This window comes from Pavona decussata, unplaced genomic scaffold, assembly GCF_977016875.1.
Source record: "Pavona decussata unplaced genomic scaffold, jaPavDecu1.1 SCAFFOLD_27, whole genome shotgun sequence".
In the NCBI taxonomy this organism is placed as follows: domain Eukaryota; kingdom Metazoa; phylum Cnidaria; class Anthozoa; order Scleractinia; family Agariciidae; genus Pavona; species Pavona decussata.
This window is the reverse complement of record NW_028145450.1, coordinates 1,640,396-1,667,230: the sequence shown is the minus strand read 5'-3', so window position 1 is coordinate 1,667,230 and position 26,835 is coordinate 1,640,396. Positions and strand designations below refer to the sequence as shown.

Genomic DNA, 26,835 nt, shown 5'->3' with positions numbered 1-26,835 from the left:
CACACAATCTATTTTAGTCAGCCATCTTCGTCTTAAGACAAACAAACAAAAACAACAACAACAACAACAAAACACAACACAGCCCGTCTTATTTCGGAACGATTTTTGTGATTGGATAAATATCGCCATGAACGTATGCGACTAACTTGAAAACGTATACTTCCGTGAAACAGACGTATCCAAGCAAACGTTCACCACATGTTGTATCGCAAACAGTTCCGTCAACTATAATACAAATTCATATGTCCAAATTGCCGAAGATGGCTTTTGATAAGAAGCTATATTCAAACTAATACGGAGAATCTCCGTGTGTGCGTATGTCAGAACGTAGACATCGCGTTTCAAAGGTTCAAACTTTGTGCCTTTGCAAACTTCTAACCTTAGTGCATATTTTAAGAATTCTGCTTTGCATTGGAAAGCTTCCTATCTCTGCTCTGTAGAGTGACAACAGATCGATCTAAAAAGAAAGAAAGGAAAAAAAATAGTAATAGCAATTAGAAAAAGCGGGTGATACCATCAGCGATTGAGTTATCACGTGCAAACGTGTCACGAGGTGATTGAAGGCACTGCACTTTGCACGTGTACAACGCGTGGCTTGTAGGTGACAGCTGACTTGTGATCGCTCAGGTTTTGTATCGATTTCTAAAGACAGTGATGATAGCTATGTATCACAGTTGTGATACAGAGTTTTAACTATTACAAATTACATAATATCATGAAAATGGATTTTTTTTTTCCTTTTTAATGTATCCTGTGATACAACAAAGTAAAACAAATTAAAGAAGCAAAGCTCGGTCGAGCAGCTATATGATCTGCTTTAGATCAACTTTGAGACAGGATTTCTTTTAACCCTTTAACCCCTAATATCAAGAAACAAATTCTCCTATCTTGTCCCCATACTTTTCTTACAAACGTTCTTGGGAGAAGTTATTAAAATATCTACAAAAGTCACCTTGAGTGAATATCGTTATTCTCATCACCCCAGGGATTGAATAAGCATTGATATTACAGAGAGAATTTTGATGCTGATCACTGTTATATAACGGGTTAACAAGGAAGAAACGCAAACTGACCTTTTTCTTGAGCCCTTGTGGAATGCTATGAGCCAGCGGATACACCCCTCTTTTGAATTTTTCCTTTATGACAAAACTCATTAATCGTCCTCTATCACTTTCAATCAACTCTCCTTCCTCGCAGCCCTCCGGTAAGGAAATAATCAGTTTCCAGTAAATGGGAGACCTGGGAACTAATCTGTCGGCTACCGGCTGTGATCTCATGGAGTTTGCAAGCAGTGAAGGTATGTCCAGTGGTTTGCAAGCTTGCTGCCTAGAAAATACAAATGGCAAAAAAAAAAAAAAATTGTATTCGCGATGAATTCATGAGTTTTGAGAGAGCGAATACGGACAAAACCGACACCCCTATGGGTTTAAGCCATAGGCTTTACCACTCGGCGGCCATGTTGAGTCTCAAGAGAATAAAAAGCTCTGTTTTTTCGCGGCAAGCCTCGGCCAGACGCGAATTCAGTGCGAGGCTTGCCGTGCAAAAACAAAGCTTTTTATTCTCCTGAGACTCATCATGGCGCCGAATTTATAAAGGCCTATTGGGGAGTTTAAGAAGCTACTACGGCGAAGGCAACTATCAACGTCGCAAAACAATAGGATTTAATGAGAAAAACAAAGGTCCTGCACGCCCTTTTAAATTTTGGTTCATTTCTTCGCCGTACTCGGCCAAACAACAACGTGAAATGACGAACTCGTTCAGACCTAAATTTTTTTCAGGGTTTCTTTTCGCAACTGCTTAAGTTACGTACTAACTACCAGCATCTTTCTTCTATTTAAGCATATTTATTTGTTACTTAATTCATGTAGTTATACCTGATGCGACCCAACTCAGCTTGCCTTTTCTCCAACGTGTCCCGAATTTCACGTTCGTGGGCACCAGTTCTGCCGGCGAAAATAAAAATCACACAATGTCGATCAGTCCCCGCAAGCTTCACAGTCAAACAAACTTGACACGTTTTTGGTAAATCGTAAAATGATTCAGTAAACTCACATACTCACCATAAACTTATCAGCTTTAAGCTCTCCGAGGAAAATCCTTGACTTTAACGGACTTTCCTTATGGGCGAATCTTTGTTTACACTTTTTGCCTCATTAACATATGCTTATCACTATCTGACGACGCTAATAAAATGAAAACTCTGACTATTAAAAGGGCATAATAGTTTCAGTTTTCTCTGAAACTTTGAGCCCAATAGATCAAATGGTTTTGGAGAAATTCTCTTTTAAAAACTCGAAATTTTACAGAGAATGTATGGTTCATTAACTTTTTTGCCACCCAGCAATTTCGCAGTTTTTGATGGCTGATATTTCCTTCAATATTGCTTGCAAAGAGCTGAAAATTGCACAAATTGCCCAACTTAATTAGCTCTTTCAACTTTTGCATTTAGTTCATATATACGACCACGGCTTCTATGAGTTAAGTCGTATGTTAATGAGGAAAAATGTAAACAATGACATCAGCAAGGATTAAGGCCCGGTTCAGACGCCGTACTTCACATGAGCCGAATCGAATTCGAATTTAGACGACCCAAGTTATTAATCCCGGCTGAATTGATTCAGACGCCGAACTTAATTCAGCCGAAATTAATACACTAAAGCATATTATGACTGAAGGAAATTCCGGATTTGTTATAATTTATGTATTTGATTAGGCTCATGTGAAGTACGGCGTCTGAATCAAAGCCGGCCCACAGCCGTTACTCCCGGCTGAGCCGATCCGAATTAGATCGGCCGTTCTGAATTGATTCAGACGCCTCATTGATTTCTTTTCGGCTCATGTGAGCCGGGCTTAACAGATAAATCACTTTGTCAAGTTACCGAAAACAGGGAAAACAGAAAGACATCACTTGGTGAGCCTTGCGTGGAGAATTCTCTCGTAATCGAAATAAAACGGTCGAAAGAACCTCTTGTTCAAAACGAAAAGGAAAGGTAATGGAAAAAGACACTCCACACGGGATTACATGAAGCACATTACCGTATAGCGGCCATTGTGATGCTCTGTCTGTTGTGTCCTACAAGATACTCAAGCTGTTCCTCAGTACTGAACAAGGGAGCCCCTGGTGGAAAGGTGCTTAGAAGGCCCTTGAGGTGCACACTGCTTCGGAAACATTTTACCCATCTGAAAGGAAAAATGTATATGTTATTCAGCTACTGAGCAACAATTTCTTGTAGTACTGATTATCTATAACCCTAACGTTTTTAAAATAACTCAAATGAAAGCTAACGAGCACCTGTTTTCTATGGTGTTGGTTATTCAAAAGTACAAGGTGATTCTTATCTAACTTTTGCGTCTGTGGATAAAATCCAAAAGTGTGATCATTCAAATGAAAGCTACTAAGCACTACTTTCCTGTGGTGCTGTTTATTATGCTGTACAAGGTGATTCTAACTTTTGCGTCTGTTGATGAAATCCAAAAGTGTGACCATTCAAATGAAAGCTACTGAGGAGTACTTCCCTGTGGTGCTGTTCATTTTGCAGTACAAGGTGGTTCTAATTTTTGAGCTCGTCAAAATAAAATACCAATCTGTGACCATTCGAATGAAAGCTATCGAGCAATACTGTCCTTTAAACAAGTCACTTCTGGAAGAAATTTCAAGCATTATGAAGAAATATCATTCATATAATGATCCACAATACCTCTTAAAATATCGCGCCATTCTGCGTTTCATAATCTGTTCAGCCAGTTGTTGCAGTCGTGCGTCTCTTTCTGCCTTTTCCTCCTCCAAAACTTCCCAGGCGAGGTTCTTCAGTTCCCCTAAAACTCCTTCTTCGACTAAAGATAGGCAGATTTTTCTTGAGGCGTTTTCTGTCGCTATTTTCAGAAGTTCTTCTCGTACTTCCCTAAAACAAACAAACAAGTTAACCACCTAACAAACAAAGAGGAGCTATTTCAAGGGCTTTTTGACTCTTGCGTGTCTTGAAGCCTTGAAAGCAAGAGGTATGAAATTCAAAAAAAAAAAAAAAAAAAAAAAAAAAAAAGAGGTATGAAATTCACACATTAGAGCGGTTTCCAATTGAGTGTCGTAAAACCAAAACCAAAGCAATTACTCTCGCCAATCAGAACAGGTGCAAGTAGCGCAATGAACCAATCAGAATTCAAAGCAAATACATGTAACCGGCACCAAGCGCGGGAAAACGCGTGCGAGCGAGGTACGATTGGTTTCGGTTTTACATCTTATTGGTTGAGAAAGTGGCGCAACCAATTACAGAGCGAAGTAATGCAAAGCCAAAGCAAAAACGCAATTGCTTTCGACACTCAATTGAAAACCACTCAAACAGTTTACAACACAGGTGCCCTGGTATTCATATACTACGGACGTCATGCCAGCAAAAAGCTGCTAATGGAACAAACAAATAAACAAACAGCAAACAAACACAAGTTGTTTCAAAGGCCTTTTCACTCTTACGCGGATATGTTCAGGTCTTAGAATGAACTCTGCTGAAACGCAAAATCGACATTTCTGTCCATTTTTGCTTTCTAGATGTATTTAAAATAATAGCCTGCTTCCGAAAAAAAAAAACGAATGAGCTGAGCTGAAGGAGCTGAGTTGGTAGGCTCTCGTTCCGTTTGTTCTTTTTTCTTAGGGGCGCATTTGATCAGTTTGCTTGGCACGTTCTCGATTTGTCCTCCCCTTGTGAGGGAAGGCGGCGTGGCCTTGTGGTTGGGGCGCCGGACTCGTAATTCCGAGGCCCAGGGTTCGAATCCCACTCTGACTACTTGGATTTATGAATAGCCAACTGGTTTGCCTCCTTTTTAACGAATGTTATGTTGCGAATGTTAACCCAAGCATAATACTTAGGGCAATTTCCGTATATCAGAAATGGCCGGCAAGTTGAATCATTCCGCAAATGGAATGCACCTATTTGAACGACAGTTTATATGCCACTTTTATGAATTGCTTCAAAATGGCGCCCAGTACTCTCAGAATGTGCCTTTTCGAAGAATTCGAAGAATCAGTCTTTCAAATTGGTACACTCCTTTTACGAACTGACCGGTCTGGCTGCATGGCCAGCTCTAACAAATTGAAAGCGCCCTAAGGCCCTGTTTATATGGAGAAAAGTTGTCCTGTGACTACCCGAGCTACTCTGGGCGAGCCAACTTTTGCTACATTTCCTTACAAAACTTGGCGAACCGTTTACAAGAGAAACAAAAAGTTGGTTCGGCTGGAAGGGTGACCCGCCTAGCCGGGTCACCCTTTTTCGATGGTAGGGTCACCCTCCTAGCCGGGACAACTTTTTTCCATATAAACACTTTGGCTCGCCTAGCTGGGTCAACTCTGTGAAGGCGAGACAATCAGAACATGCGCGAGTGCTGTTGGTTCGGGCAAAGGGGTCAACTTTTTTCTCATGTAAACAACGCTCGCTGAAGTTGACTCGGCTGCTGAGAGGGTGACCCTCTTTCCCGGGACAACTTTTCTCCATATAAACGGGGCCTAAGATTTCACAAACCAAGCCAAAGCGAGACGAAACGACAAAAACCAAAGCTTACCTCAAAACGTCCTCTACAATTCTTGCACATTCTTGGGAAACAAATTCCTCTGTGATGTCACCGTGGACAGCACGTGACACTCGTTCTTTCGTTGCCGCATTTTCTTCAGCGATTCTATGTAGAAAAAGAAGTTTCGTTTGCTTAGTGTGATCATCGGGGATCGAAGACCTTCAAACGGTTATGGCTTATTTAGAGCATAAAGTGGCTTCATATTTACCGTAGGCACTTATATATTACGAGCTATGACTTTAAAGAATGGTAGAAATGTTATAGCCTGCGAGAGCAGACGCCTTTTTCTGGTTTTGTTTGTGTGGTAATGGAACATTGAGATTATTCTTAGAGTCCCTTAGGTTACGTTGGGAACATAGGAACTGGAACTAGTCAAAATCGCACGTGATCATTTGTAATCGGATTGTTCGGATTATTCTTGTTTTGAGTGTGACTCTCGAAGGAACTCTGGAACATTATTTCTAAATGTAGCGGAATTTTTATCTTGTAAGTCGTGAGAAGCGGAATTCTTTCTCAAGGAATGTTATCATGTAAATCTTCGAGTTTATCTGCGTATTAAAGAGTTTGGTCAAATTCAATAGGTTATATGCAATTTCTTTAGTTATAGACTGCTCAGTTGCAGTCTGTTTCTTTCTCGAAGTTTGTGTAGTGGTGTAAACACGCAGCGAAAAATAGGACGACGAGGATTGGGACCAGGCAAGAACGGCGCGCGAGATGAGAAACCAATCCCTTCTCGTTCATGCCCCAAACCCGACTCGTTCATACTCCTATTGTAGTTCGCGCTCGAGGGATTGATTAACACTCGACAGATCTTAAAGTGCACCTAACCTCCAAATTTTTTTTCGCTTAAATAAATCTTTGCTCCAGTTCGAAACGCATTGAGCCTTTTTGCGCCTTTTTTCAACCAAATCTTGACTTTTTATTGGCTGTAAAAGTTACGAAGTCTAGCCATCATCTGTCCCATGACCGAGCTAGTAAGGAGCATGGGTCTATTCCTTACATGACGTCACAAACTGCTTTCCATGCATTTTCACAAAGACTTAATACAATGCAAATCAGTTTGTGACGTCAAGTAAGGAATAGACCCATGCCCCTTACCAGCTCGGTCATGGGACAGATGATGGCTAGTTTTCGTAACTTTTACAGCCTATAAAAAGTCAAGATTTGGTTGAAAAAGGCGCTAAATAGCGCAATATGTTTCGAACAGGTACAAAGATTTATTTAAGAGAAAAAAAATTTGGGGGTCAGGTGCACTTTAAGAGAAAAGGGGGACTGAAAGCTGTCTACTTTAGTTATCAACTGTATAATCGAATCTCTTTAACCCTTTAACCCCTAAAATCAAAGAAAAAATTCTCCTATCTTGTCCCCGTATCTTTCTTATAAAAGTACTGGGGAGAAGTTATTAAATCATCAACAAAATTCACCTTGGGTGATCACATCCTTAATTCTCATGACCTCAGGAGCTGAATAAGCATTGATATTACAAGGAGAAATTCGATGCTGATCACTGTTAGGGTTTAAAGTGTTAAGGTGTCCAAACATTCGTCTCTATTCCCCACCGACGCAGCACCGCAGCTTCTTTAGAAACTAACGCCTTTATCCATTCAATATAAACCAACAAGACTAGAATATTCACCTTTTCTTTTCTCTTTCTTCAGAGAGCACCGCACTTGCTGTCTCTCTTGTGAATTCAGACAGCGTCTGGTCATGAAAATCATCAGCAATCTCCGAAGATAATTGAAGGCAATAATGAATCTGTTAACAAGAAATAACATGATGTGAATAATCAAGCGCCAATGTAACAATTTAATTAAAAGAACAGAATAATACTTGGGCCAGCAAATACTACAAAAAAGACTCAAACGAGAGTGATGTACAGTCGAACCTGTATATAACGGCCACCCTCGGGACTTGAGGAACTGGCCGCTTAATACAGGTGGCCTCTTAATACAGGATCACTGAAAATACTCACTGGGCGTGGTCTAATGTCAATTTTAATGGCGTATCATACAAAACACTTCATGCAAGGAAACAATAGGACAATCAACACTCTTTCAAGCGATTAATACTTAAAAGTTCAGTGCCAACTTGTAACTTAACGGTATAATATACGTAACTTTGTGTAAAAGTACTATGCAATAAATATAAATTGTCCTCTACTCTTCTACGGTATACACTGCTCTATTTCTATGACTTACAGTTCACAACAAAATATCTTATTCCGTCATTCCATAGTTGTTACGCTCAATGTTCAATGTCACATGGCTGAAGAACAAGCTAATTAAAGATGAATTTCTTGCTAGAGAGTGAACCATATTCAAAACAAATTTCTTTTAGCGTTCGTGATATGGTACTGTACTTCAGCACATTGCGGACATGTGAAAAGCGTTAACGATATTAAACAACCGAGTATCAGCTTACAGTAGCTTTGTACATGTTATTTCTTTATAGCGATGCTGGATCGCATTTTAAACACAATAAAATACCGCATAAAATAACATGGCTTAGTTTCCATTCAAGGGTGGCCGCTTAATACAGGTAAAAATAACAAAGAAAGACAAACATAGGACTGCTACAGGGTGGCCGCGGCCGCTTAATAGAGGTGGCCGCCTAATACAGGTAACAAATACAGTGTTTGTATGAGCGAACAATCGGGACTTTGAAAACTGGCCGCTTAATAGAGGGTGGCCGCTTAATACAGGGCCGTTATATACAGGTCCGACTGTATTATTCCGTGAATGACACTAGCATACTCGGAGAAAGGAAATCGATCCGAGTGCTCATATCAGGAGTTGAACCTAAAACCTTCCGATTACTAGTTCGGATGCTCTACCACTGAGCTACAGGAGACTCGTGGGAGCTAAGGCCATTAAACTAGGTTCATCTGACAAACGTCCTGCATACTGTGCGATTTGAATGGTGAAACAATCGATCGAAATTTAAGTGGAAGTCGACTCAAGTACTGGCTTCAGTTGTTCAAAGGCCGGATAACTTTATCCGCTGGATAAGGCACTCTTCAGCGTCTAAAATATACTTCACGTTAAATGTTGTCCAAGGTTTTCGTACACTCCCAAACTAAGCAGTGGTTAGAGTGCACATATTCGGTGGTGCATAAGGAAATACTGAAATCTTTGCACAGATTGAAACTGTCGGATAGTGACTTATCCACTGGATAAAGTTATCCGGCCTTTGAACAACTAGGGCCTGCAATAAATGGATACTGGTTTTCTTTGCTGCTTTTTGTCTGTTTAAATGTAAATATTTTAAACATATATTTGAACTGCGGATGAAAGATCGGGATTCGATTGATCCTATGACCTCTGCGATGCCGGCGCAGTGCTCTACCACCTTTAGAAGCTATCAAGCCAAGTGGGAGCTGGTCACATTGTGAGTTCGTAATATACTCTGTATACTAATTTTTCTGTTTGTTTGCTTTCGGTGACCGACCACGTGATCAGTCAGTAAAGTACCAATTAATCTCCAATATCAACAAGTATATTCTCCTCACTGTAAGCCACACATTTCTTATAACAGTAGCTGGGAGAATTTGTTTAAACACAGACGTCGTTTCCTTTTACTCGTGACCTGTATGTTTGATCAAGTAGTGATAATAGAGAGATTGAGAATAGACCCTTCTCCAAAATGGCGGCAACAGATTTGAATGAGTTAAAATTGATCTGAATGAAAAACTGATACCAGCACTGGAAAGAGCACCTTTACTTTAGTATCCTTGCAAAGTTTCAGCATAGTAGGTGTTGTATCAGCTTGGGAAATGTAAGATGAAATTTGACAAATTTACAGACGTTTGTATGACTGGGGGTATACCTTGTCGAGGGCATCTTTGGTGATTTCTGTGCACATTTCATTCAGTACTTCCAAGAAGAGACTTTTAGTAAAGTGCATTATTTCCTACAAGAGAAAAAAACTTACAATCAGACTTACACTGAATACCTTTGTAGCCACGCGTGGTTAAAAACCGAAAAGCTTAAAAGTTAACGATGGCTTTAAAAGCGATATTAGTTACGTTTTGGTTGCCGCTGCAACCTTCATCAGCTAAGAGGAAGGTTGCGAACAGCAACCGAAACGTCGCGATATAACAAATACCTTGAACTACTAGGAAGTTAATTGGTTTGACTTTAGTTCAATAGCGCAATACACTGTAGAGGGTCTGCAAGGGATAAACTGATGGCTGAGAATTGGCCAGAATTTTAACTGTCAGCTGAGAAATGGAGGATTTTTGAACTGATAAATGAGAAACTTAACTTTAGAAGACTGTTAGCTGGGATGTCTAAACTTTCCTGAGCATAGCGTGAAATTTACTTGCCAATTAACCTGCAAAATCCTAAAAAATCCTAAACTGCGATAATTCAAACTGAATGAAAGCTAAGAAGCAGTATTTTCTAGTGGTGCTGTTAATTGTACTGTACAAATTTGTTTATTAAATTACAGTGGAATCCTGTTGACACGATCACCTTCGGGCCGCGAAAATGAGGTCGTAATAACGGGGGTGGTCGGATTAACGAGGTTGTCAAACTAAGGAAATGACTGGACTTTCAATTCATTTGGGGCGTAATAACGAGGTGGTCGTAGGGCGGAGTTCCACTGTATCAGTTTTTGAAATCGTCGCATGACACCTTCAAACCAAGACTGCTGAACAATACTACTAGGGTGTTTTATGTTTTCTCGCTTTCTACCCTCCCCCCTCCCCCCAATTCCTCCCGCCAAAAACAAAAAAATAGAATCATCGAAATTCTTATTTTAGAATTCTTGTGAGGTAGAAGTCAGATATCCCGTATGTAACCTCACTATCAACCTACCTCTCCAGTATAGACTACTTTGGCCTTTGGCTGATCCTGCGGAGGCTAAACAAAATCGAAGATTATGACACAAATTAATCAAACAGAAACAGCGTTAGTAATTTGAAGCAACATTCAGTTAGGGCGCTGTTACAATCTGCAATTTTTCCTTCAACTTGTCTCGCAATTTTGTCGCGACAGTCACACAAGTTGCTCGAATCGTTGCTTAGTATAACATGCCCTGAAATGAACTTGCCTCGCAATCGTTTTCTTGTAATCACCATTGCACGAAGTAGACCCGCGCTGAGCAACTGGCAATGGCGACTTTCAACGCCACAAAGCTTCGCGGAACGTTGACGCCGTGTAACATGGGTCACCTGAGATGATATCCAACGCATTTTTTCAGTTGCAAGATTTTGCAGCTGATTCAAAAGCTCGCAATGTACTAGCTGAGCAAAAATTACACAGAAAATCGTCCCCCCTGCATCCCGCACGGCATCAATTTTGCGCACAACATTATTGCGTTCGACGTTAGGGGAACGCATACTATTCGTGTCACTTCTTTATGGATGCTGTACGATTTCAGGGTTTGGGCGCCATCTTGGACTGGCTGACCACTTGCCTCGATTTCATATGAGAGTTTTGAATCCCGCTGTCTGAGTGAAGTCCCGCGGGTTGACTCGCTTCGGTCTAGATGCCATGAGATCGAACGCATTTTACTAATCCATGATTATTACTAGCTATAGTAGCATTAATTATTTTTGCAGCGTTCAAATCCAAACAAGTACGTTGTTTCGCGCTAAAACGCATCGTTGCTACTCATCACATGCAGCATCGCCTTAATGAGGCTAACCTGCGTAAACGGCCTGTGGACAGTCTGTACAATGGGTCGCTTAACAACGCCCACAGCAGTACCAGGGGGTGCTGTGGATGTAATTGACAGCTGTCTGTCAGAGGTATCTGATTCTGTTGGTGGTCTCCCTGGCAACGGCAAGGCTGACGCAACACCGTCAAATGTATCAGCATTAGTTTGATCTGGAGTTTGCGATGGAGGAGCGTTCTCTTTGGAAAATACTGCCACGAGCTCTGCTGTGTCTCCAATGTAGCGACCATCGTCATCAAAGCTCAGGCATGGTTTGTGCTGTGGGGGAGGTGGTAGGGGACCATTGTACACTACCTGTTAGTTGCGACATTACAAAAAGAGAATAAAGTTATTACTTTTCCACTAATTTAACTTTTAACGAAGTCACTGTAATCACCAAAATTAAATTTATTCAAGTTTCAAGTTTATTCAAAAATTAAAAAATTTAGCAAAAAAGAGAGACTGGCCCGCAGGTAGCGAGAACTAATCTAGGCGGGCCAGACTTACAACTGTTTAAGGATAAAATTAATATTATTACAGTTTTTACAATCAAAGACAAAACAAAGAGAATTTAGGGGAACAACAAAATATAACGTGGCTACTTAAGGACGGTGCCTACTAATAAAGAAGTATTTTTGCGCAGTTTATGACTATGCGGGGAAAGCAGATCTTAGCAAGTGCTATTGGAATCATAAAAGGAAATTGGGGGTAACCACGCGTTTTTTTTTTTTTTTTAATTTTTTTTAAATTTTTTTTTATTTTAGAGATAATTAAGCAGCAATTATTCTAAAAGACAGTAAAATGCAAAGCAATGCATGTTTTTTTTTTTTTTTTTTTTTTCAAATTGAAGCTTTATTATCTCTGAAAATTGCATGGTTACCCCCTATTTTCTTTTTGGATACTAAGAGCACTTGCTAAGTTCTGCTCTCTCTGCATAGTTTTAAACCGCGCGAAAATATCCCTGCCTTAGTAGGCACCACCCATAGGAAACCCAAGTATCTCGAGATGCGCAGAACGTATGCGCAGTAACAAAAGTAGGCACCGTCCTGAAAGATATAAAATGTATCTACTTGGACATCCCGAAAAGAAAGTTCGACGTAGATCGATGTGATAATAAACAAAGAAATATTTATGTTAACAAACAACGACTCACCTCTCCAATGGAACTGTTGCGTTTTGATTCAATCAGTTTCAAGGCTCGCTTTACTGGAAATCTGGTCTCGGGCTCCACAAACGACGACCGTGCAAAATTGACACAACCTTCTGTAACATTCAAACCATGATACGTGCAAAATTCCTCGGCCTGATGATAAGAAAAGGGAAGATTATTAGTATGTTCATTGACCTGCAGGGTGGAGGTTTGATCCTGGGTTCAGGGGACAACACACAAGAATTTCAAATGTTACAGGCCTGTGTGCCGTCACATTAAATTATGGACCTTAATCAACGACGACGGCAACGGCAACGAAAACGTCACCTGAAAATATATCTTTATTTCAATTATGCTACTCGCTCAACTTTTACAAAAATGGCGAACTATCCAGAAACCAAAGTTAAGAAAGAAAAAGAAAAATTCACCGTTGTGCGTTCACGTTCTCCACAAAACCTTAAATGTGGTCATTTCACGTTGTTGTTTTGCAGAGGAGGGCAAAGAAATGTACCAAAATGTAAAACGCACGTGCAGAGCGATTGTTTTTGCTCATTAAACCCATTGCTTTGCGTCGTTGTCGTTGCCATCGCCGTCGTCGTTGCTTAAGTTCCCTATTTCACTAGAGACGCAAGTACTGGCGCAAGAACAAGCATAAGAGCTTTATGTCAAGTGAAAACGCGACGCAAGCACAAGAGAACGAAAATTTTTGATCCTTGTGCTTGTGCTTGCGCTACTGCTTATGCTTGTGTCAAGGCCGTTTTCACGGTGAAATAAGTATTCTTATGCTTGCGTTTGTGCTTGAGTCGCTAGTGGAAAGCAGGCTTTAGGGACCTAAAGATCTATGAGGGTTACGTTGATGAAAACGTCGCAAAACAACCGCTCTGCACCGGGGTTATGAATTTTGGTATATTTCTTTCACTTTCTCTGCAAAACAATAACGTGAAATGACCAAATTATGGGGAACGTGAGCAAAAGACGATAAATTTCTCATTAATTGTCCCTAACATGAACGCGTCTTCTTTAAACTTGCCCATTTGTGAGAATCAACACGGCTTAAGTGACTTCTCATCCAGTCACCTGAAAACACTCTTAACAAACGATAAGTGTTGCTTTCTCATCGTCTCCTAATCGTCGGCAAAATTTTACAAAACGGTACTGTGAAGAAAGAGGTACTGCGCATTAAGGAGGGGGCCACGGGGGTGAGTGGTTACGTTGTAATCAGGAGTCGGGGGTGGGGAGGGGTAAAAAAAGTGTTTTTTACAGAACTTGAAGTAACTAAACGAAGAAGGCAACAAACATATATTCACAATACCTTTGATTCGTCCTCAAAGGCCAAGATATCGACCAGGTCTTTAAGCTGAAATGGCGTGCTCCTGTTGGAGATACTGAGAGAGTGATTTAACGTCTGGATAGCTCTGCTGCGAACCTGCGAAATAGTTAAAAATATACATCTTTAATTGATTCGATGTCATTATCTGCCAAAAATGGTGAAATAAGATCTTCGCTTAGCTATAAAATAATTCTAGAACAACGAGAAAGAAAGAAATCAACCCAGTTATTGAAAGGAACAACTCGTGATCTGTTCCAGCGCATTTTGGAAACAAAAATGCGAAAACTTGAAAAACGTTAGCCTAACATTTTTCAAGTTTAAATCCATCCCGACCTATTCTGTCTCTGGCCAGAGGCACCAATCGACAGTTTTATTGCACTGGGGGGAAGGGGGGGGGGGGGGGGGGACTTATAATAAAACTAGACAATTATACTTTTGTTTCTGTTGACAGACAAACATTTTTGGGTTTTGAAATGACATCGAATTCTCGTGATACTTCCCCTTTAAAGGGACTTTGTTCCCAAAAATCGCTGCTTTTTACCGTGCATAAGTAAAGATTACTTATTTACTTACTTACCTGAGTAAAGTAGCGGTGGAGCAAGCAGGCACTGAGATACTTGGCATTTCTAACAAGAAAAGGAAAAGGAACGTTTTTTTTTAAAAAAAGAAAAAGAATTAGCTGAGGCTCAATATTTTATTTCACATTTTGCATTCCAGACGTTTTGAATATAAATCAAGCCCCAGAAAACTGGCAAAAAATTGCAGTAAGTAAGCCCAGTAACCACAAAACAGGGAATAGCCTTAACTTTAAGAATTGAATGACTCACTCGAGAGTGCGTTTTTTTTTTGAGAGAATCCGAAAACGGATTTGTGATCTCAGATCATATGAATTCTTCATCACCAAAAAAACGAAAGATCGGAAAAAGAATCATTTGCCATGAACAACGCAAGATGGAGACAAGACATAACACCACTCATCATTCTATCACGTGGATATATCCTACTAAAAGGAGTACTAAGGGTTGAAAATACGCCACAAGAAAATAAATAGCTTAGCGATCGATAAAAACTGCTGATAAAAAAAAACATACCCACTAAGTAACAAATCGACGACTATCAAAGGTGTTTTTGCACTCAAATTGGTTAGCTGTAAGTAAGGTGCTTCGAATTGCTGTAAAATACCTTTTTCGTAAAGTTTTTTGCGTGAAATTAGCAGAGAAACCTACCTTTTTATCTCCTCGTGATAGGAAAAGGTAATGAATCTCAAAATTCCGGATTTAAATTTGACCTCAAGAATCCACCCGTAGCGTGGATTTTATGGTTTCATGATCCTTTTTACGGATTTCACCAAAAAACCGCAAAATCCGTTTTTGGATTCAGAAATCCGGATTTGGATTTTCCCAAAAGAACGTAACCTAACCCCCCGTTGACCAGAGTAACAGCAGATTCGATTCTTAACTGAAACCTGAATCCACTGTACCAAAAAAGATGGGGACTGGTCATTTACCCATAACTGTCAGCGCACGAAAACCCTAAAAAAGCTAATAAAAACGCACAGAAAAATTGTTCAGACTTCAAACCTAGCATAGGCCATGTGAGGTTAGCAAGGTATTGTGGTAAAATGTACATCCGCCACCTCTTTTCATACGGTGGATTGTGTTAGCCGCGACTGGGATGTGACTACATTAACACCCCCTTCCAAAACAAACATACAAACAAACAAACGAACATAAACAAAAACAGAAACTACAGATCAATAACCAGCGACCGAGTGACACTTCCCCCACATTACGATAACTCGTTCATTGCGCATGCGTGAAAGTTTACGACACATCGAGCGAGCGAGTGAAATTTCCCCCACATTACGATAACTGGCTCACTACGCGTGCGCGCATTCACGAGTTAAAAACGGTCTGCTGTGACAAAATACAAGACTAGTGTAGAGTCTTAGGGGCATTATTTTACGTGTTTACAATGCTCATTTCAGGCTGACTTTCCTTTCAGGCCGATTGGTTTTGCTTACAAACAGGGTTTCCACCAGGTAAGGGCTAAAAGCATATTCAACCTCGGATAAAATTATTGTCAAATGCTGCAATTACATTTTAACATTGAAACTATGTGCTGGAAAAGTTCGAAACTACAGCTGTACATGAAGGCACTTACAAAAATTATCACACTGATTCTAACAGAGCGGTTTTCAATAAAGTGTCGTTAAACCAAAACCAAAGTAATTATTCTGGCCAATCACAACAGATGTAAACGACACAACGAGCCAATCAGAAGTCGAAGCAAATACAAGTAACCGACGTCAAGCGCGGGAAAACGCGTGCGAGTAGGTCACGATTGGTTTTGGTTTGGCTTCCCATTGGTTGACAAAATGGCGCGAACTTTGCCAACCAATCATAGAGCCTAGTAAAGCAAAACCAAAGCAAACGCGAAATTACTTTCGACACTCAACAGACAAGCACTCTACAAGAACTCGCCAATAGAACATCATCTGTTAGAGTTAATTTAAACTAGGAACTGTTAGGAACTGACGATTATGCCCGGGCGTCTTATAATTATATTCGGGGCGTTTTCAATAAAGCTTATTAACAATTTTTAAACAAATAGTACCTCAAAAGTCGGAAAAACCTGACAAAATTATTGCTGTTCAGTGCATGGAAAATATCCATTGCAAATCTCACTTCAGCAGACTTCTGAACTTCCTCTCTAAAGGTCATTGCCTCTCTGAAAGGAAAGAAAGAAAATAATCGATTTTTATTAAAATCTAGACATGCACAAATCCCTGTTCAATAGATACACGTCAATTGACGTAAAATCTTAATTTTCTTACTATGGAGGTACATTTACATTGAGATTGATGTATTATTTAAAGTGACACAGGTATATTCGGAAAAAGGAAGTCCGACTTCTCCTTTCAGGAGTCAAACCTAAGACCTTCCGATTACTAGTTCAGATGCTCTACCACTGAGCTACAGGAGACTCGTGGCAGCTAAGGCCATTAAACTAGGTTCATGGGACAAACATCCTGCATACTGCTAGGATTGGAATGTCATGTGTGGCATATGCATGAAAAGTCCAGCGAGGTTACTTTAACTCTTCTCAAAAGATGATTACCAGACCTTCCATGAACATTTTTATTAACGTAGAATTTTGAAAGTAACCCATACTAGTGCGGGGACACAAATAAAATACAACTAGTTAACAATAACTGTGGAAAATTATAATTACAATATGTACAAGGAGTTTTTATTAAAATACATTAAAAAAAAAACGTGACTGAAAACAAGAAACTAACGCCCAAACTAGTAATCAAAGACAAGGGAGTGCGTTCGATGTCACCAGGCTTTCTCTCCTTTGCCAAGTTGGTGATGATGTTATCCGCCCCTTCAAAATCTGCGAGGGATGCCAGATACACGTCCCAACATCCATTCATTTATTCGTTGATCGATTGACTGTCCCATACAATCTCGACTCCAAACGCAATTAGGAGTGCGTTCTTTCTACGTCGAATGCAACAAGGTAAATACGACGGCGACATGCTAAAAATGCCACTTCCATCTTAAAAAAAAATAAAACCTTTCTCAGCAGTTGGACAATCCGACTACTCAACGAAAGTTGAGCCTGAAACTTGTGACGCGAACAACACCACTAGCTACAAAGGGTACCTCCTTCATATAAGTTTACCTTAATATGTCTCCTTCATTCAAGTTCAACAAAATGTCGTAGGCCCGGAACTCTGCTTCGTGCGGGCATGTTACACCCTGGAAAAAAACATAATAAATTTAACGCATGAGTAGTCTTTCGACACTGTTTAAATAAATTTGCTTCCCATAATCTTTTACAGATGTGCACAAGTTTCCCCCAAAATACCCATGACAAGATGAAAATAAAAACAAATAACTAAATAAAATAATAAATACTATGAGTAAATAAGAAGACAAAAACACACACAAAAAAGGTACCCACGCGTACATGTGGGTAGCGCTGTGCACGCGCTGTCGACCTGTTTGTTTTTCGGACACTCACTCGGTCGGTCGGTCGGTCGGTCGGTCGGTCGGTCGGTCGGTCGCTCACTCACTCACTCACTCACTCACTCACTCACTCTACAGTGCACTGCCCACAACAAATCAATAAGGAATTAACCTTGTCCTTGTAAAGGTCTCCATAAAACTGCTTCAAAGTTTGCAGGCATTTGGTCAAGTTCTCAGTATTGATCTTTGCATCAAAGGAGTTCATGTCTTCCTCGCACAGCAAATGGGCACAAATAATGTGAAATCTAAAAACGCAAGAAAAAAGACAAGGTCTTTGTCATTTCTCACTAGCATTTTGGCAAAAAGGGGGCAACTGTACAAGACTTTAAACACGGACCCGCACTATAAAAGGAACCTTAATTGGCCTAGCCAAGTCATTTCATTGTAGACACTGAGCTGTGAACATCGCAGAGTCCGTGCAGTAAGGTACAATAGATTGTTGAAACAACAAATGTGAAATTCGTATGCATATTTGGCTCGTGAAAAAAGCTAGAGTTTTGCTAATTTGTTTTCGCGGCTCAGTTGCAACATATTTTGTCCAAAAAGTTCTTTTAACAGCTTAGGTTAATTTTTTCAAGATACGTTTGGCTTTATTTCTTGAAATACCTATTCTCAAACTCATTAATAATTCATGCAGTCAAAAGCCAATAAATGACCTCCATTTCGGTCAGGTGGATGAATCTTGATACCCCAATGAAACACCAGATGAAACACCACCAGGTTTTCATCTGAGATGAAACATGTTTTTCATCTGAGATCAAACATTTGCATTTTAATGAGATTAATTTCTTATTGTTTCATTTGAGAAGACATGCCAAAAACTCGGGCTTCGTGCTTTATCACGGGTTCCAAATACCTCGAAACAGATGAAAGCACTCGGCCTGCGGCCTCATGCTTTCATCTGTTTCTCGGTATTTGGAACCCGTGATAAAGCACTCGCCCTCGTTTTTGACATATTACTTCCACAACGTTTACTTTCTACATGTATACTTGCTCGGCCTCACCATGTCTGCCATCCCCGATGTTGAAGCGGTGACCGTGTGACAAAGGTGAGAGGAGCTATCCCTTTTCAGTATAGTGCGGGTCCTTGTTCAATTATGTTATTTCAATCTCTACATTTCACTCCCAACAAGATATCTAGTGTAACATTAAGGGACTAAAGGACGCTGCCTTCTTTTGCTGCGGAGGATACGTTCTCTGTACCTCGGGATGGCCCGATAAACTCGCGTTTCAAGATTCGAACAAGGGCTACTGGAATGTAAGTAGAAAATTGGGGATAACCACGCATTTTTCAAAGATAATTAAGCTTCAATTGGGAAAAAAATGGCATACATCGTTAGGCATTTTTAAACCATTAACTAGAATTATTGTTCCTTGATTATCTATGGAAAATGCGTGCTTACCTTCCAATTTTGTTTTTGGATAACAAAAGCCCTTGCCAAGATCTGCTTTTCCCGCGTAGTCATAAACCTTGCAAAAATTTCTCGGCATTAGTAGGTGCCGTCCTTAAAAACGTGACTAAATTTTTAAATTATAGTTACCTCGCTGTTTTCTCCACAAGATCAACACAATCTGGGTCACATAAGTGCTGTTGAGTGATATCCTAAAAACGAAGCGACAGTTATTTAATGATTGCTTGCTTGATTGATTCAAATTCCAAATTACATTACACGACAAGACAATCTGATGAAGCTGAGGCCATCTTAATACACAATACGAGATTCCTTGCAAAAAAATCGCCTAATATATCAGCGATAGTTACATGTAATAAGTATTTTGTTGTTTATTGTTTAAATGAACAGTTTAATAGATTTGTCAAATTGGTACTAAAATGATGTTACAAAGTAAAACATTCATGAATAAATGGGTATGTAAATAAATAAATAAATAAATAAATAAATAAATAAATAAATAAATAAATAGCTGTTTACCTTTCTGATTCCTCTGGTTCTATTCCACACAAAATCAAACCATTCCCCTTCCCTGCCTTCCACGAGATCCATAATATTTGTTGCCAAATAATCCATTGTCATCTTCAGAACTGGGACAGGACGAAGTTCATGAGGCAGGGGCTCTTCCTGGAAAAAATAAATTTAATATGTAATAAATAATAATGATAATAAAAATAGCATTTTGTTTAAAAACACTCACAATAATTATAGGTATTCGAATGCGCTTTACAAGGTGGAAGGAAGACTTGTTAAATGGACACAGTCACGGCGATTCTACTTTACTTTGGCCAAAACTGCCCAAATAGTTTTTAGACGACCTGGTTGTAACCTACAACTGCTCGCACAACATCAGGAAGAAAATAATAAGGTTTTTCTCCAGGGAACTGTGGTCAGTTTTTAGTGACTTCTCCAAATTACACAGGAATAACTTGAAAAAGTTGGCCAATTTTCTCAAGTTGCAATTCACTTCCATCCTAGCCATCCGCAGCCAATAATAATTAAACGTTGTTTCTGTGCACCAGTGGGGTTATTGTTTAACTTAACAAAACTCTGCCATTATTTTAACGATTCCATTGAAAGAAATACGCTTTTTGGCTATTCATAGTGACACTAAAAATAACTGACCCTGCACCTTTAAAGAAAAGTCTTCAAATGATGAATTTGCATTGATTAAAAACACAAAAGTTTGAAAGACAAAATCTGAGACAAACCTTATCTGCTGCTGATCTGTCATACTCCTTGATTGCACAAGCATGGTCCACTTGAGGGTTTTCATCCTAAGTGTACAATCATAGGAAAACTGATTACCACAGCACTTGTAAATGCCTAACCCAGTAAGTTCAGCGTAATGGTATAAGGTAAGATAAAGGTAAAGTCACACTACAAGCCTTATTAGTGGCCCTTACGGCCAGAGCAATAGCCTGGTTTCTGTAGCATGAAGCAACTAGGCCGGAGTATTGCCAAACTCAGTGGGATAAACAGCATAAAGGTAATAAAAGACCTAACAACTAGGAATTATTAATTTCAGTTCAGTGGCAATCTTCATCAACCCAGTTGAAAAAGTTGTCATGAAGATAGACACCATGGGTTCCCAGGTTGATAACCTGCGAACGCATACGTATTCCCGGCTGTCACTTCTCTTTTCGGTGGAGAGAAGCTACAGCTTTTCGCTCTGACAAAAGGCTAACGCTTGAAATGTCAACACTCAAATCTCTATACAGTGGCAATTTATCTTTAGTTTTCAACTCTGCTGATCTACATTTGTTTGCACTGTAAGCACTTACAATGCTGCCTGTCCCTGGAATGGCCTCAAACACACTCAGCCTTCTTTGGTGTTCCCTCATGTATCTCTCCTGTAAAAATAGTTGAACCCATAAATAAATAAATAAATAAATAAATAACCTTTATTTACCCTGGTCAGTGTTTATAGCACAAGTGCTAGTGGGGCCAAGCATTAAACTTCACAAACAAATAATAATTAAATTATTTAAATTGAACATAACATGGTTGAAAATTCTCACTGACAGGAGGCAGACCAGCTGGTTATTTACAAGGGCGGCCGAGAAGTTGAACTCAGGGCTACCAAGAAACAACTCCAGCTAGTGGTCAGAGTCAGGCTTGAACATGGGACCTTGCAATTTCAAGTCTGGCACCCTAAGCACTCGACCATGCTGCCTCCACTACATAATTATGTATATGATTGAATGAAACTGAGCCTGCTTTTAAATAATGTATTATTATAAATGCATCATGAAATAAATGCAGTAGGCTAGAGCTCAGTGGTGTAACAAACAGGATCACATTGTTGCCAAATTTACTGGTCACCAAAGAGATCATTTGAAATTTCAAGGAAAATGTACATGTAGTTGGTGCTGGAACAGACCTGTAAGAACATCACTTTGATCACCCTTTGGAACTGACAGCATCTGTGGACTATAACTGTGTGTACATACATGTGCACGTATTTGTGTGCCAAATTAATTATTAGTATACACCTTGGTTAAAGTTTTACAGTACGTAGTTTACCTTCTCTGGGCACATGTCTTTACAGGTTCCGGTGACAGCCTTTGCAGAACTGATATCCGATGTTCTCTTAAACACTGTAACATTACAGTAACACAAGACGTAGGTCAAATCAATCTTATGTGAACTCCAACCCAACAAAGCATCCAGCAGTTACTCATGGCTATAAACACACATACAACCTGTTAGGTTGATTGGGACGTTTTGATTGCTGTACTGCTTAGGTGCCTGCCTACCATTAACGCAAAACACATGGATGGAAATTTTTGGCATAAATACGAAATGATTTAGCTTGTCTTAGCAGAAGATGGATGACATGCAAAATGTATGAACATCAGCTGGAAATCCCAAAAGGAGTAACAAAAATGCATCACTTTGACCAGAAGCCCACAATTTCAGAAGTACTCCAAATGGAATGATGCCTACCATTTGATTTTCCAACTGGAATTTCCGGGTTTTCCATGTAAATGGTAAGCACCCCTGGTCTTCATTAGGTGATCTCCACCCACCATGCTGTTACTGATATTGATGATACATAGAGAGTCGGGCAATACCATCGCTTCTCATTATTGACAACATTTTATTGGCTTTAAAAATTGAGTTCACACAGATAAATTCAGCTAGCAAGAGTCAGCATTACTAGATAAAATTAATAAGAAAAGAGAGGTTTGAACCTCACTGTCCTTTTTTACTACTGGATAGAGGGGTGTTATGTAATAAAGACACCATCTTTTGAAGTTGCGCGGGAAGGAGGAAGCAGGTAGAGACCACCATCTTTTTTTGTGGTTTGGTGGGTCCTGAGCACTCGAGTATCGTAGTTTTGGAGAAAGACAAAACAATAGGTCATTGGTTGGGAACAATGGATCCCCCGCAGAAAACAATGGGAGCTACAGTACTAGGGGACCAATGAAAATAGAGGTCGGGAAGAGGTACTGTACTATCCTAGTTTTGACCACTTTCCTTACCATAAAAGTTTAAAAGTTAAACCAGTTTTAAAGAATTAAACCAAGCTAAAGATTTAATCATAACATGGATTTAGTGGCCAAGTCTGGAAACAGGCATTACAATATATTACATGTATATTTTGGTCCAAAATATGGTTTGGGTTTGGTGAACTGGTGGCACACCCCTGGGTAGTAAAAATTCTCAGCACCTTGTCTGAGTTTCTTGTCAATCCCTTCCAAAACTTGAAGTTTTTCTCCAGCATTTTCACTTGGTTCTACTGTCTTCAGATCTAAGGATAAAGAACAGAATTCATGCATATATTTAATAATCCACTACATGTAGATAATAAAACAAAATAAATTAACAAAATCATTAAAAAACATTCTGAGGTGAAACATGTACAGTCACGCAGCGGTCGAATGATCGCTGAAAAAAGAATTAATTTCAAGTGAATGTGGGGGTTCTACAGTACTTAAGTTGTTCCTACATGTACATGTAGCTAGTTCCCATTTGCTTGAAACAGTAGCACTTGGTCATATTATTACTATTAGTTATGTAGCATTTCAGCATAAGCAACAACATAACATGAGTATTAACATATTAACACATACATGCTGTTCATTCTAAAATATAGAAACACAATAAATATTGAGTATATTCTTAACTTCCTTCCTTCCTTCCCTCCTTCCTTCCTCCCTCCCTCCCTCCCTCCCTCCCTCCCTCCCTTCCTTCCTTCCTTCCTTCCTTCCTTCCTTCCTTCCTTCCTTCCTTCCTTCCTTCCTTCCTTCCTTCCTTCCTTCCTTCCTTCCTTCCTTCCTTCCTTCCTTCCTTCCTTCCTTCCTTCCTTCCTTCCTTCCTTCCTTCCTTCCTTCCTTCCTTCCTTCCTTCCTTCCTTCCTTCAGTTAGTTTGCCAAAAAAATTAATATCATTTCACTCCAAAAATGTTTAAATTAAAATATATCATGTTTACATCAGTTGCAACTTCTGACATGTCAGTGGCACATCTAGGGGAAGGACTCCTCCCCCTTTATTTGTTAGACCAAACCGGGGTCCCGGGCTAAAGGTGTCAAAATATTTTGTGTCATGAAGAGGAGGCAGTTGAGTGCTTTAGAGTAGGGGTCTGTTTTTTCTTGAAGGTCCCAAGAACTTACCAGGCTCGGAAAGTGTCCTTGGTGATAAATGTTTCTCAAATTTTATTTTTAGATTGTAAGCTTAGATTTTACAATTTTTAGATCTTAAGTTTATAATTCTATAAAATCATTGGCCAAGTACCATGTCTGTTATCAGCGAAAAAGCATTTAAAAATATACCTATGGGGCTCGGTAAGTTACCCGAACGTCTGGTCATCCACTACTGCATGTTACATTAGTTTGAACAAAGTTACTTACTGATAAACACAAAAAAATTTAAGCCTCAGGACAATTGTGCTAGACCATGAAATATTGACATTACATAAGAGAAAGAGAACACTCTTGTAGTGAGGAATGGGGAGAGGGGGAGGGGGCTTTAAAGTCAGGGGTGTCCTTTGTCTCCCAGCACCTCGAGCAGGTACTGACAAAGGTCTAAGGAGAGGAGATCTCAAAGTAGACTACGGTCTTATCTAAAATGTGCATGCATCATGAGCATTACAATATAAAAAGGAAAGTTAAACATACAATCTTGAATCTCTTTTAGTGCTTCGGAGCTTTTCATGCTCATTGAACTCTTGTCATCAGTCAGTTTAGCCTGCAAAGAGAACAGTGAATGAGGTGCAAAAAATAAAAAAAAGTTATACCAACTAATTTGCACTGGACCCTGAAGGGAACAGGGAGTATAGCTTTGACCACTGACCATTTGTTAAATACCGTTAAACTCATCAACAATAGATGAGCTTGGGAGCTGGTGCCTAACAAGGTTAGTGGAACAAGGCAGCAATCAGGCAAGGCAACCCTGCAAGCCGCCACCACCAAAGGCACCATCACACTGAACCCAATCAGTGGAATACTTACCAAACCTGATACTTGTACCAAGGGAAGATGGAGAGGCAAAAAAGGCTTGAAAATAAAGCAAGCAACATGACCTTCCTCACAGGCCAGCAAGCAAACAAATGCAAAGCAAATCATGAGGTGAACCAGCAGAGAGCTCAAAGGTCAAAGGTCACCCCTGAGCCGTGACGAAAGGCGACCGCTGACTGGCATTGTCTTGACTTTAAAGTGCCCATATCGGAATTTTTTTTATTTTCTTATCTGAATCTAAACATCACCCTAAGAACTTCAGTGAACAAATTTTTCGATTTGCATAAAACGCAATTTTTTTATGAATTTTATAAGACGTTCAAATTTGCCGCCATTTTGGCCCACCATTCGCATTAGTCTCCTCTCGGTTTAGCAAGAGCTGTGACGTAGATTCAGGAACACGTGACTTCAGCCTTTCTCTGGATCTCAGTGAAAACAAGTCGCGGTATTTCTGCATGTTTCTCGAAAATGCCGGAAAGATGTGTTGCAGCGAGATGTGGAAACATCAAAGACGAAGCGAATGGAATAAGCATGGACAGGATTCCTTTCTTTGGCACCACATGCCCGCAAAGACTGAGGAGGCGAAAGAAATGGATCGATTTTATGCTGGAGCGGAGGAAGATGTGGACGCGCGCCTGGAAAGACCTTGTCCTTGTGCTCGATGCACTTCAATGACGAGGATTTCACAAGGCTGATGAATTCAGGTTTAAACTTAAAACGTGAACTGAAGTAGGATGATATTGGCGTTTGTGTTTATCCTTCAAAACATGCTGTCTGTGAGCGAAAGGAAGACGAAGACCAAGAGCCACCTTCGAAGAGGAGTGGGGAAAAGCGAATGGTAAGCCGCTTTGGATACTGAATATTCACACCCGCTTGTGACATTCTAAGCGTTGTGACCTTCTGAGATTTATAGTTTGACCTCACTGTTAACTCAGTCGCAAGTTTTATAAAATATGGCGTAATTCTTTTGGTATATATTCTCATAGATCGTGAGATCCGCGAAGTTTCGTTGAGACCAAGCTCTCTAAAAATACTAGCACTAATGCTACCACTGATGTAAATAGATCGATGTGAGAACAGTCACACTCGGCGAACACAGAAAACATTGTAAACGACGATGTAGATAAGGTAGATAAACTGCAGCAAGAATTCAACGAGCTCAAACAAATATTGTACACATATGTGTTGCAGAATTCTGCAAACAATAAAAATGCTGAAAAGTATAACAGCGTTATCTCTGAAAACCTAACCACCACAACGGGGGTTCAAAATAGAAAAAGGGCACAAAACAAATAAGCGCAAAGAGCGCAGAAAAAAATTGGCTAAAAAACGGATTGAGACACAAAGAGAAAAGCACGAGAAAATATGATTCATAAAGAATTTTTCAAACCAACAACTTAGCGACAGCCTGTTAGCGTTTAATATTCCTAAAGGGATCAAATTTGTCCCGACACCGGTGACAGACGCGAATATATATTTACATCAGACGCCAACTCTTGTTAGACTTCGAACATTTCGCAAGACGTATGCGCCTAAAAGATACAATGGATTTCATAAACTTTATGAACAAGCTAACAAATTCCATCCTACAATTAAATTTTTGGCCGAAATTTCAGAGAACGAGACAAGCTATTATTATCACAGTTCAACGCGTGTCCTTCCTGTAGTTCCGCGAGAACAATGTCGCTAGTCAGCTAAGTCAGCGCCGGCTTCCCAATTGCCTTCGAGTTCCTTGCAGCAGTAGTACTCGCTGATATTTGCTAGCAGATCACGGCTACAGTTACCACAAGTACACCTACATGGAAATAATTCGTTCGAATGTTTGTGAGCACTTGGCCATAGTTTAATTTTGACAGATGATAATGAAGAGCGCGTACTCAAAATGCAAGGTGAGAACTTTACCATCCACTAACACGCTCTCTATTCTCCAAGTGTTTCGTTAAATCTTCCTCGAGTCGTCGCTTCTCCTCTTGTTCCTTGCGATATCTTTTTAGCCATTCTTCGTCTGCTATCGGCTCGTCCGCGTACGGTTCGAATGTCATCATCTTCACACGTATTACTTGTTTCGTGGACGCCATCTATCGCCTCGACTTCGACGCTTTCAAATTCGTCCTAGCTGCTTTCTTCAGCGGTTTGCTCACTTTCCGTGTCAGATAAGTTTTCTGCCATGGGATATACTTATTTGGAG

General features: G+C 39.9%; 1 protein-coding gene across 3 annotated transcripts in view; it reads right to left on the bottom strand.

The window, feature by feature from the left end:
• The window catches only part of LOC146485269 (germinal-center associated nuclear protein-like), a 46,812-nt gene that overhangs the window by 12,479 nt on the left and 7,498 nt on the right, over positions 1 to 26,835 (bottom strand). For 2 of the 3 annotated variants that reach the window (XM_085103638.1, XM_085103640.1), the window contains exons 7-29: positions 24,309 to 24,378; positions 22,862 to 22,942; positions 21,712 to 21,785; positions 20,970 to 21,038; positions 20,397 to 20,462; positions 19,666 to 19,812; positions 19,276 to 19,337; positions 17,847 to 17,979; positions 17,388 to 17,464; positions 16,314 to 16,427; positions 14,275 to 14,323; positions 13,680 to 13,793; positions 12,371 to 12,520; positions 11,209 to 11,532; positions 10,377 to 10,421; positions 9,385 to 9,468; positions 7,196 to 7,314; positions 5,551 to 5,664; positions 3,699 to 3,902; positions 3,038 to 3,180; positions 1,875 to 1,947; positions 1,074 to 1,326; positions 380 to 457 (exon numbers count right to left, since the gene is read on the bottom strand). In XM_085103638.1, coding sequence (XP_084959764.1) covers positions 380 to 457; positions 1,074 to 1,326; positions 1,875 to 1,947; positions 3,038 to 3,180; positions 3,699 to 3,902; positions 5,551 to 5,664; positions 7,196 to 7,314; positions 9,385 to 9,468; positions 10,377 to 10,421; positions 11,209 to 11,532; positions 12,371 to 12,520; positions 13,680 to 13,793; positions 14,275 to 14,323; positions 16,314 to 16,427; positions 17,388 to 17,464; positions 17,847 to 17,979; positions 19,276 to 19,337; positions 19,666 to 19,812; positions 20,397 to 20,462; positions 20,970 to 21,038; positions 21,712 to 21,785; positions 22,862 to 22,942; positions 24,309 to 24,378 — 2,643 coding nt within the window. Of the gene's footprint in view, positions 1 to 379; positions 458 to 1,073; positions 1,327 to 1,874; positions 1,948 to 3,036; positions 3,181 to 3,698; positions 3,903 to 5,550; positions 5,665 to 7,195; positions 7,315 to 9,384; positions 9,469 to 10,376; positions 10,422 to 11,208; positions 11,533 to 12,370; positions 12,521 to 13,679; positions 13,794 to 14,274; positions 14,324 to 16,313; positions 16,428 to 17,387; positions 17,465 to 17,846; positions 17,980 to 19,275; positions 19,338 to 19,665; positions 19,813 to 20,396; positions 20,463 to 20,969; positions 21,039 to 21,711; positions 21,786 to 22,861; positions 22,943 to 24,308; positions 24,379 to 26,835 lie in introns of all 3 variants that reach the window. The other variant, XM_085103639.1, reaches the window with a different exon arrangement.